We start from the raw sequence: 12777 nt of genomic DNA, 5'->3' as shown, positions 1-12777 counted from the left end.
CAGGCCACTAAACAACTAGCCAAGCCATCAGCCACTGCTTATGAGTCCTTATCTCTGTCCACTTCTCCCTCTGTGTGGAGTAAAGTAAGTAAACCTCTGCCCTGAGAAAAGATATCCTCACATTACTGTTTTTCTGGGTCTCTTAAGAATGGGATAATAGTCCAGAAAAACACGCTTTTTTGGGCTTAAACCCATGTACTGAAGCAATGCATCAGTAAACTAGGTTCACATTTTTACCTCTTCTATACTTTGATCTTATATGAAGGGATAGGTTTGAGCTTAGGAAGAGACATTGATTCAAAAAAAAAAAGAAGAGTAGATGCCTTTGAAGACTGACTGGGCCACTGTTCATGATGTTACTTATGACACTGGAATCAGATTAAGTCAATTTCTGAATCTATCATTTCCATCATACGTTAGGTTGCTGCTGCACCTGGTCGACCTCATGATTTGCTCCACCTGAAAATAACAGCTCAGGATGGGCCACTCCCGTTGCAAAGTCACTTGTCCCATGGACAGGTGTTCAGTTTCTGACATCAGGTTATGTTTCAAATGATAAGACATTCTCTTCTATAGTAGATGTGGGCCACTTTAAAATCCTAGGGTTCTGAATTGTGACTCTCCTCCAGTCGAGTCCTGACAACATTTCTATTGACCTCTGTGGAAATAAATGAAGATACCACAAATGAGAGAAAGCATGGGATATTTATTCAGAGCTTTTACAGCAAGGGAATCGGTCACCATCACTTGTGTTTCTGTGTTTGTCAGAGAATCAAGGGCAGGCAGAGGAGTGGGAACTTTCCAGTGGATAAAAAGGAAAATGTCAGGCATGCAGTACTGGAGGTTGTTGACTTGAGGAAGCTGTAAGCAGGCGAACTGAAAACAGGGTGTCCTATGTGATTGATCAGGAGATGAGATTTGACTTCTTTCAACTGGTCTTAAGTTGGAAATGAGGACAAAATCTAAGAAGACTGACAATCATTGATCAAGTCTGGACTGGTTTGGGCTGTTTGCTATGGGGTTATGATTTGATCTCTTGGACTGGTTAGAGTAAATTGACCTCCTGGGATGGTTGCTGAAGGTTGTGGGTAAGAGTTCCATTTTGATATATAGCCTATCTGCTATGGTTGAATATACAATATTCACCTCTCACCTCTAGCACCGTGTGATCTGGTGTGTTACCACGCTGCCCTACAGCAAGACTGTGAATACGGACTACTGTATACTTCCCACATGAGAACTGAATAGGTTTTGACCCTCTTTATTGGTGGAGATTAAAAAGAACACGTTTGCAAGATTAATACTCACATACCAATACTAAAGATGGTGGTTATATCTGTCATCAAAGGCACCACATTTGAGTGACAGCATGCCAGGGAAATAGCTTACTTACCCTTTAACACTGAAAGGGAGAATAAAGTTAAATATAATATTGTCTCACCGTTTATAGTCACAGAACAGTTATTTGAAACTTACAAAGTCCAAGATAACAAAGAGTAGAAATTGGCAAATGTTTTTTAAAGGGCCAAACATTTAATATTTTAGGCTTTGTGGACCATATGGTCTCTGTCACAACTAATCAGCTGTGCAGGTAAGGAAGTATTTTTGCAGATACTGACTGGTATATATAAAATAGATAAACAAGTTTATACTGTATAGCACAGGGAACTGTATTCGATATCTTGTAGTAGCTCACGGTGAAAAAGATATGAAAATGAATATATGTACATCCATGGATGACATTGTGCTGTAAACCAGAAATTGACACAACATTGTAAACTGACTATACTTCAATAAAAAAAGTAAACAGCTGTAGCTAATATGTAAATTAATAACAATGGCTGTATTTAAAACCTTACTTATGGACACTGAAATTTGAATTTAATTTAATTGTCTTAGCTCGTGGGCCATACAAATAACAGGCATCAGGCAGGATTTTGTCTGAGTTTGCGACTCCAATTCCAGACGTTATAAAGATAAATTAGAGTTGTCTTTCCTTAAAAAGCTGCATCGTAACAGGAGAGTGTAAGCACATATACAAGTAAGTAAGACAATGTAACGGCAGAGATTTTGCTCAAAAATCCAATGAATAGAATATGGTATGTCTGTTCCCACAGCTTGAACAAATTAAACACGTGAATGTACACATTTATATCTACAAATAGTTGACAGTGCCAGAATACTACATATTTCTTTCTTATTGCATATTTATTAATAAAACAAAACATTATGCTATTACTTCCAAGTCTTTTTAGTTCACATGAGTGATGAAGGAGCTAAAAATGTTTAGAACCAAGGTTACTTTTTCTAGTAAGATATTTTATTTCTCCAACTTTTTTTCTGAAATATATTTGCTTGATTTTTAAAAATTTTCTTCGACAATTTTTTGTTGTTTTTTGAAGGAATTTGATTGAATATTTTTATTTTCAAAACAATTGGGTTTTCATGTAATTATTTTGCAAACAGATTATGAGTGTTTGTGGGCAAATATTCAGTCATGGTCAATCAGATTGCTTTTTGAGAAAGGAAACATTGGTTCTTCAGATCCCATGTGTTGGTCTAAACTGTATACAAAAGGAAACATACCCCAGAACCAGCACATCACATTGACTTGCTGAGGAATTACAAAAGACTCCATATTTCTTTGTAATTCAAATGCGTTATATAAAACATAATCTACTGAGACAGATATTACTATGCCCAGATTGAGAGACAACACACAAAAATTCAGAGATTTAAGTTATTTGAATAAAACTTATAGTTAAAATGTTGGCAAGATGGCCTTTTAATTTAGGTCTGTCTGATTGCAAAGTTAATTTCATTTATATTGTGTCAGTATGTTAAGATGAAGCTATGTAATGATCAAGCTGCTATAAAAAAAGTCTTTATAAGATATTTGCAAAAAAGGATCATGCTTATTTGGGGGAATTTTTTTGGTGGGGGAGGAGTTAAACGTGAAAATATTGCACATTGACTATCCTTCTGTTTTTGAAGTCCAGTATAGGGCAGATTGCATGTCCCTGATGGCACTTGGTCATTTACACTGTGGTTTTTCATCTGAAAACGTTTGAAAATATCTGAGTAGTTTCCATAAAGAGAAATCCTTTTTCATACAATTCTCATTTTTTCTAATTAATTCCTGAGGTTTGCTATTATGATCAGAGATCAACATTAATTAAAGTCTGGGGACTGTGCTCCCTTAGGTCATTCACTGCAAAAGTCTCCAGACCCTTGATGGAAAATTTCTAAGGAATCTATCAAGTTAGATCTTAGCTTATATACCCACCAGGCTTTAACACACATAGTATTATGGAATCATGGTCACTGGGCTCATTTCCAGAATGTATGACTCTCCAGTAACATCAAGCCAACTGTATTTATTTTACTTTGTGGAAAGGAAAAAGTCTAATGCTGCATGGTGAGACAGTGTCATTTGTAGGTTTCCCAGGATTCAGGTCTAACGGAAAGCTACATAGAATTATATTTCTGTTTGACCACCTGCATGAATCTTATCAGTTAAATAATGGGTCATACTCTTCTCTAATTAAACCCAGCATAATATGGAACAGGTGCCACATATGATGCTCAGTGAAACATCTGAGAATAAGAATTACTATAGTTTTTGACTCAAAAGTGATATATCAAAGAATATGCCTAAACTTAGTAAAAAAAAAAAAGTTAATCTCTTAATAATTTCTTGAATTTATCCTGTTGCTTTAGAAAAGATGTGTACTAACTGAGTTATTTCATTTCTATCTGCTCACCTAGACACAACCTCAAATTATGCTAAAAATAAGGGCACAATCTGTTCCTAAAATGACATAATAGTCACAATTTGGAAAATTTTTCCAAAGATGAATAAATTTTTTAGGTTAATAAAAAATTGCACCTCTCTTTTTCATTAGATTTATCTTCTATATTAAAGAAATCATGGGAATATGTTAAGAGTTGACTCTCAATAAATCCTTATTCCATTGTGTGAAATTGACTAGAAAAATATAGCTTTATATTTGTGGGGGAAAAGCAAAAAAAAAAATTCATAAATGATCATTGGTTTTTCTATTTAAAGGATATTATCTATAGTGTGGCTGTGCTATGGTCATGTTTTTTACTTCCAAAACTCCAACCCACAGTTTGTTTTCAAGCAGTTGATTAATATTTAATAAGTATTTACAAAAACTTAATTAAAACTGTAAGTAGAAATAATTCAACGCATGTGGGATGCATTTTCTTTAATGTATGGCTCCAAAATTTTAAAATGCTGCCTTTGTTACTCTGTCAAATTCACTAAAATCTTTGCTAGTTGTATTCTCAAAGTTATGAAGTTAAACACTCATAATCTTGATGAATATTTTGACTTGTAGAATTGAAAGTTGGAAGTGTAGACCCAGAAGAAATTGTGGAACAGGGTGGCTATGATGATACTGAACGTTTAAGTGTGCCATGCCTCACATTTACTGTGAACGTCCTTTGATTATCCTCATTCTAGCAAAAGAGATCAAGTATGTTTAGCAGACAGATGAGCTCACCATAAAATACCAACAGATAATTGGATTTCTCAGCTCAGTGAAGCAGATGGCAGGCAAGCTATGTGGCAGGCTACAAATATCCAGGTAAGAATTCCATGAGGTTATTCAGGAATGAGAAAACTGCATACATTCAGAGTTATAATGTAGTTCAAAATAATTGAATTGAAATTTGCATATAAATTCCGATTTGTTTCTCACTTACTTATGCAACGTGACTTTCACCAGCAATCAGTCAATGTTCTTAACCACAACAAACTGTTGCCTCAATCTTTGAATTTACATGAGTTGCTGTGTCCTAAGGTAGACACAGCTCAAATTAAACCTTACCTAATTGTCCACTCGTATCTTATTCAGACTTGAGCTCTCTTTTCTGTGTTGACATATCACCTGATAGGAGCCTTAGCTTTAGCATTTATTTCACTGATTTGTGTTTCGTTGATATAAGTGATTTCATATCTAAACTCAGTTCATTGAAGATATAGACCGTGTTCTAACTCACTGTTGTCTTCTCTTCAGCACTGAGTAGAATGTGTGTGAAATAGAGTGAGCATTCAGTGAGTGTAGAATGAAAAATAAATGGATGGAAAAGTTATTCAAGAACTGATTTGTCAGTTTCCCTCAAATAATATGAATATAAGTTTAGCAAGCACCACACTTCCTGCTCATTAGGAGCAGAACAAGATTAATAATTAGCTTCCTATTTTGTATTGTAGCAGACTTGTGTCTAAAGGAACAATAGTTAACCTGGCATCCAGAAACAAACCATCACCTTAAACCAAAGAATGTCATTGATACATATTATGAAATTCCTGCTCCAATAATACAGAGCAGAGTTTCCAGGTGTTTTTGAAATCTGTGTTCTATCAATGCCAGTCTGCTGGGAAAAGCAATGCATGTGGAAACTTCAGCAAGGACAGCAATTGTTTTATCCAGGCGTGGGGACTCCAGCTTTCAGGAAGATGACATGAGAGTCATCCGGCTGAAAAGGGCTTTAGCTCTCACCAGCGATGCAAGTCCAGTGAAGGTGTTTGTCCTGCATTCTGCTTGAAAATGTGTACTGCTGAGCGCCATGGAGTTTGTTCAGCCTTCTGGTTAATAAATATTCATTGGCTACATACACTTCTGAAGTTATTATGGTGATTTGATTGATATTAGATATGTAAAATATAATTCTAGCACTTAAAATCTTAAAATTCATTTGAGGAGAAATATATTTACATGGAAAGCTACTAAACGTATAGAGTAGTGACTCATCTAAGCCTCATGACTGCCCCCTTGAGGTCGCTTGATTAGCTTCCTGATGTTAAAGACGAGGAAAGGGAGGCACAGATAAGAAATGATGCAGCTAAGCCTTGAATTCTGGTAGCCTAGCCTTAGACTCCAAGCTGTGCTGTCTCTCAGCTCTGATGACAAGTGAATTGCATGTGTGATGACTGTAGATGACTGGATAGGGAAATTGTCTCAGTCCTCAGCTTTCAGGAGGTTGTATTTGAATAAGCCTTAAATCTTCTTTAAAGAGGCTCCAACAATGCAGGGGAGAGGGATAACCTGAGCAGAAATAAAAGCAAGAGTGCAGATATGTGAATATGCAAGTCATGTAGAGAAACTATGAGGGTATACATTCGACTAAGGGTTTGAGTTATGTGTTTTAAAATCATGGAACTTAAGTTTTAAAAGGTATCCTGAGTCCAAGTCATGGAATATCTAAAATTCTAGACTAAAAATATGAGCTTTATTTGGTCAACAGTAGGCAATATTGATGGTCTCCAAGCAGGGCGATTAAGTCAGTCTGCCAATGTCTACTACGGTAGTAATGACGTCAAGGCACTGAGCCAAAACGAAACGCAGAGTATATTTCATTAAAATTGTGTTAAATAATTGATTTGTAATTTTTAAAACTAAATTGAGTGAATTAATTTGATATTTCTTTCTTCTTTTGCCCAAATATACAGGAATTCACAATTAGGGTCCATGACAGTCAGAAACGATATGTACATTCTGAGGTTCATCTTTGTAGAAAGTAGATCCATCCTTAGTACAAGATTCTTTAACTAAAAACAAAGAGGGAGAAGAAAGAAAAGAAAAATGCAAAAAAAGAGAAAAGGAAGAAAGAAAGAGAAGGATGTACTCAACAGAAGCTAAGAGGCACTAGAGTTGATCATTCTTTTCAATACTCTATATTTAACAAACATTTAGGTAACTGCTCAACAATAGGTAGCAAAGTACCGCTGATGAGTGGATGGCAAATATGAGTCCAAACTTGGAGGGAAAGGTATAAAACTTTAGACCCACATGTGGATATGAGACCTGTGCTGACTGTCAGCGGCTCTAACCCACCTGATTTGCCTCCTCCCAGCCCTGTCATGTTTCTTTCAGAGGCATGCTGGGTAGGAATGGGTCATCAGCAACTGATTTCATCCTTGTGGGGCTCTTTCCTGGGTTTCAGCACGCCATTCTCCTCAACTCCATGATCATCTTCATCTACATCCTTGTTTTCCTGGGAAACGTACTTCTGATTGTCTTGATTTGCGGAGACTCTCGGCTCCACACGCCCATGTACATTCTCCTCAGTCAACTCTCTCTCATTGACTTGACATTAACGTCTACCATCGTCCCCAAGATGGCCTCTAACTTCTTCACTGGGAGAAAGACCATATCATGGGTTGGCTGTGGAACCCAGAGTTTCTTCTTCCTGATGTTGGGAATGTCAGAATGTCTCATCTTAACTCTCATGGCTTATGACCGCTACGTGGCTGTCTGCAGCCCACTGCGTTATCCCACCATCGTGAGCCCCAGGGTCTGTCTGCACATGGTTGCTGCATGTTGGATTGGAGGCTCTGTAGGTTCGTTTATCCATACGGTCTACCCCATGCATTTTCCCATCTGTGGGTCAAGGGAGATCCACCACTTCTTCTGTGAGGTCCCGGTCCTCATTAGGCTTTCCTGTGAAGACACCTCGGCGTATCAGTTAGTGGTGGTGGTTACAAGCATTGTCCTGCTTGTCGTGCCTTTCAGCCTCATCACAGCCTCCTACACGCTCATCTTCCTCGCTGTCCTCCGTATGAACTCTGTGAAGGGCAGGAAAAAAGCCCTGGCCACCTGTTCTTCCCACCTGACTGCGGTGAGTCTCTCCTTTGGCCCCAACATATTCATCTACATGACTTTCACTTCCTCCCATAGTCCAGAGCAGGACCAGGCTCTCTGGGTTTTCAGCAACATCCTCACCCCCTTGCTGAACCCCCTCATCTACAGCCTGAGGAACAAGGAGGTGGTGGCCGCTCTTATGAAGCTGATGGGGAGATGTGGGGCGTCTTAGTAGACGAGCAGTACTTCCCAGCTGTGAAAAGGACATGCTTGTGACCACGGGCAAAGCTACGGGTCAAAATTTAAATGCCAGAATGGTGTTGTGTATTTTCAGAAAGCCCAGAAGATTGCGGGTCTATGTAAATATGTGATTTTCTAAGCATCCAGTGGAGATTCCTTTACTTTTCATTGGGGCATGACTAAGTCAGCAAAATTAATAAAATTATTTTGTACTTTTAATTAAATTTAGTCTGAAATCTCTGAAGTTATTAGAAATTTTCTATAAATAAAATAAGAATCCATTTGTGGATCTCAAAATGAATTCAGCTTCTTTGTGTTGGCTTAGTATTAAAAGTAGCAAGATTATTTGAAATCCAATAAATAAAAATTATTTAAAGTGAACCAGGGCTGAGTGAATTCCAAAGTCTAACATTTAAATAAGTTTGGTACCTTTTGTAATGCGAGATATTAAGGAAAGGGGTATGTCAAACTACCAGATGTTGAGGTAAAACTTATTTAAGTATCTGTTAGATGTTATAAGCACACACTCTTCAGGGCAAGTATCATTTTATTGTGTACTTGGCGCCTATAATTAGTTATTACAGACACCATAATTAAATATATACAAATCCCATACTCTAACTTAAAAGGGAAGATAAGACCTACATCACTAGTCTACTGAACCGTGTGGGTTTGGTGTATTCAGTCAGAAAACTACATGATGCAACTCTTACCCCTCTTCTCTCTCCCACATTTCTCTGCTGCCCCGGAATGAAACCTCAGGAAGTCTCCACAGATGGTTTGCTCGCCCTTAGACAGTAAAAACTCCCCGTTCATTTTAGCTATAAAAATCGTCTCAATTGAAGAACTTCAACAAATTTTCTTGCCTCTTATGGCTATATACATATATGACTTTCCTCACTCAAGATTAGGTATTAAGCCAGTGGAATTGATGGAGTGCGGGAAGGAAAACAGCTTCATTCTCCTCCTTTCCCTGGGCAACCTGTGCCTGCGGGCTGGACCCTCTGGTCCTGTGTGGCCTGATCCCCGATCACCATTTCCATCTTCCAACTGCGGCTAGACCTGTTTGACTTGGTGGGTCTGACAGAACCCAGTTTTAATGGGCAGTTCCAGATACAATGTCACTTGGCGCCCCACAGTCACGCGTCCCATCTCTACCAGGACACAGTAACGTGCCAAGAATTTTCTTTTTTTATTTTCTTTTTAAGCATTTTAAATTGAGGTATAATTAACATGTAACAGTATGTTACTTCCAGGTGTATAAGGTAATGATTTCTTATATGTACATACTATGAAATGATCACCACAATATGCCTAGTTATTATTTATTACCACACATAGGATTTTTTTCTTGTGATGAGAACTTTAAAGATTTACTCTCTTAGCAACTTTCAAATATATGTTACAGTACTGTTAGCTCTCATCATCCTGCTGTCCATTACATGCCAATGACTTACTTGTCTGGTAACTGGAAGTGTGTTTCTCTTGACCACTTCACCCATTTTGCCCATCCCTCAGCTGCTGCCTCTGGTAACCACCTATCTGTTCTAAGCACTTGATTTCGTAACTTGCAACATTACTGAATTAGTTGATTAGTTTAATAGTTTTTTGGTAGTGTCTTTAGAGTTTTCCCTATATAGTATTATGTCTTTTGCAAATAGTGACAGTTTGACTTTTCCCTTGCTGATTTGGTTGTCTGCTGTATCGTCTTCTTACCTAATTGCTCTGAGTAGGATTTCCAATATTATGTTGAATAAAAATGGCAAGGATGGGCATCCTTGTATTGTTCCTGATCTTGGAGAAACTTTCAGCCCTTCATCTTATTTAGAAAACTCTCTGGGATTCCTGGATCTGGATGTGTTTCCTTCTCCAGGTTAGGGAAGTTTTATGCCATTATTATTATTTTTTTTCAAATAAGTTCTCTGTCCCTTTATCTCTTCTCCTTCTGAAAGCACTAAAATGCAAAACTTTGTCCACAGGATATTGTGCTATAAGTTCTTTGAGCTGTCTTCGCTACTTTTCATTTTTTTCCTTTCTTCTGCTCTGATTGGATGAGCTCCTCTGCCTGGTTTTCAAGTTCACGGATCCTTTCTTCCACTTTAACTATTCTGCTGTGGAACCCCTCTGCTGTGTTTTTCAGTTCTATTATTGTATTTGTCCTCTCTGTGACTTTTATTGGGTACTTTCTCATTATTTTTTACGTCTTTGTCGAAATTCTCTCTTTCTTCATGCAGTGTTCTGCTGGCCTCAGTGAGAATCTCTATGACCATTATTTTGAACTCTTTACCAACTAAATCACTTACCTCCATTTTATTAAGTTCTTTCTCTGAAGTTCTGTCTTATTCTTTGGTTTAGAATATATTCCTCTGTTTCTTCATTTTCCTTGACTCTCTGTGTTGATTTCTGTGCATTAGGAGAAATAACCACCTCTTCCAGTCTTAAAGGAGTGGCTTCATGTATGAGATGAATCTTATCATTTTAACCTTGCTCTCATTCTTGGTTGTTTCTCAGACCTTTGTGATTGTCCAAGCAGATTTCTTTATTCTCAGTGGCTCCCAGTAACCGAGGCTGTGCCAAGGCCCATTGATGCCCCAGAGAGGAGGAGCTCAGTCAGCACCTAGACTCCTAGTAATTGGAATCCAGACCCTCTGGCTGGAGCTTTAAAAGCATGCAAATAAACCTCTTTCAGGGAAAGACTGCAAGATAAAATTTCCTTTCTGATCACTCTGCATCGAGCCCTGTGGTAGTAGCCAGTTAAGAAGTGTTTCTTTTTCTTCTTCTTTTAAACTTTTTGCAGTTGATTATCTTATTTATTTACATTGATACAGACTCATTTTACATTCTTATATCCAGACACTAATAAATGCTTTATTTTAGAAAATTATGAAGGGAAAAACAAAGGAAAATTTTCAGAGATGCTCTCTGTTATCCTAAAACAATTACCACATGAGAGGATCTGGAAATGCAACGGAACATGCACATCCTACAGGCCAGGGCTATGGAGATAGTGTTTTGCTCTGGCTGGATGGTGGAGAACCTTTAACTGCTGAGAATGTGTTTTTCTTTCCTGAACAAACACTTACAGAGGTGAAGACAATGATTCTTAGTTAGCATTGAATGACTTAAACACACTTCTGAAAACAGAGGTCAATAGAGTGAGTGGTGAGAACCAAGCCCCTTGCAGGCAGCAAGGCAAAGGTCTAGGTTAAGAGGTCATTAGTCAACCCCAGGCCATGGCCACCTGTGGTCCAGCAGAAGGGCAGAAGCTCCACTCACACCTGGCTTAAAGCATCAGAATTCAATAGTCGGGGGACAAGAGGCCGCCATTTTGGGGAGCTCATCCTACCATATGGACGCTGGTGCTGGCAAGGGCCATTTTGGAATCCTTCATCTATCTTATCACTGAAACCCAGCCCCACCCACCAGAGTTTCAGCACCAGCACTCGGACACCTCAGACCAGGCAATTAGCAGAGCAGGGACATAGCCCCACCCACCAGCAGGCAGGTTGCCTTAAGACCACCCGATCCCACGACCACCCAGGACACAGCCCTGTCCACCTAACCATACACAACAGTGTACAGGCACTAGCCCCTGGTCTCTGAGTGCCCTGCTAGAGGATTTTGGACCCAGTTCCACCAACAAATAAGCAAACACTAGCCCCAGGAACAAACGGGCCCCAGCTTCACTAACCAGAGAGCTGGCTTTAGCCTTAGGACCAGCCTCATCCACCGTGGGCAAGCACCAGCTCCAGGAGTCCCTGGGCCCCAACCCTGCCCACCAGTGGCCTGACACACCAACTCTGAGACAACCTGGACCCTACAGTCAGAGATCCAGAGACCCAGTGATGCCGACAAGTGAGCCAGCTCTAACCCTGGAATCTTCTGGGTCTCAATCTCATGCACCCAATGGCCAGCACTAGCTCTGGGACCAGCCTCACACACCAGTGGGCAGGCACCAGTCCTAGGACACCCTGGGCCTTGGCCACACCCACCATTGGATGGACAGCAGCCCCAGGACCACCACAGCCAGGCAGCCTGCCACGGCAGGACACATCTGATTCACTGGAAGGCTGACACCAGCTCTGAATCAATTTGGGTGCCTCAGTCAGCTGCGTGGGATCTGGTCACACCAACCATGGGTGAACACCAGCTTCAGTACACCATGGACCAACCATCAGTAGATCAACACCATCTCTGGGATCCCCAGGGCCCTGCAGCCAGAGAACCCAAGACCCAGCTCTGCCCATCAGAAAGCCAGAACTAGCCCCAGGACTCAGCTTCGCTTACCTGTGGGCAGGCACCAGCCCCAGCATCCCCTAAGCCTTGACCCCAAACACAAACAGGCATACATAAACCCCAGGACCACTGAGGCCCCTGGCCTGCCTTGTAAGGACAGCCAATACACTTGCAGAACACCAGCTGCAAGATACCTTGGGTTCCTCAGCCAGCTGCCCTGGGATCTAGTGCTAACCAGAGGGCCAACATTTTAAAATCAGCAAATGAGTCTTTCATTCGAACTATGAGCACTTTTCAAAGAACTGCTTTTACTCTGGGCCCTGGGATGGAGGAGTCTGTCATAAGTCCTTTAAGAGCCATTTTTCAGTTCACCACAGCCCAGCAAGTCTTGTGGGCATGAGCCCCATTGGCCTTCAAGGTCAGATGTTTTTCTGGGACTCATCCCTCAGATGCCTGTCTTAAAAGTTGGGGTGAAAGATGAACCCTTCAGACTAGCTCTGAGTTTTGAGTTTAGGTCTTCACATTGTGGGTTACTGCACTGGGGGTGGGGTGCATGGCAAGACTGTCTCAGACTTTCCCACCTGATTCAGTGTGGCTTTCCTCTCGTATGTCTGATGTGAAGAAGTCATTCCACTAGTTTTTAGCTTTTTTCAGAGGAAATTGTTCAATAGACAGATGTAGATTTGCT

General features: G+C 40.0%; 1 protein-coding gene across 1 annotated transcript; it reads left to right on the top strand.

The window, feature by feature from the left end:
- The first annotated feature begins 6830 nt into the window (after nt 1-6830).
- LOC105106745 (olfactory receptor 2T27) lies at nt 6831-8031 on the top strand. Its single transcript, XM_011000522.3, has one exon. The coding sequence runs from the start codon at nt 6910-6912 to the stop codon at nt 7843-7845; it is 936 nt and encodes a 311-aa protein (XP_010998824.3). The 5' UTR covers nt 6831-6909; the 3' UTR covers nt 7846-8031.
- Nucleotides 8032-12777: the final 4746 nt, after the last annotated feature.

This window comes from Camelus dromedarius, chromosome 3, assembly GCF_036321535.1.
Source record: "Camelus dromedarius isolate mCamDro1 chromosome 3, mCamDro1.pat, whole genome shotgun sequence".
In the NCBI taxonomy this organism is placed as follows: domain Eukaryota; kingdom Metazoa; phylum Chordata; class Mammalia; order Artiodactyla; family Camelidae; genus Camelus; species Camelus dromedarius.
This window is presented reverse-complemented; position numbering and strand designations above follow the sequence as displayed.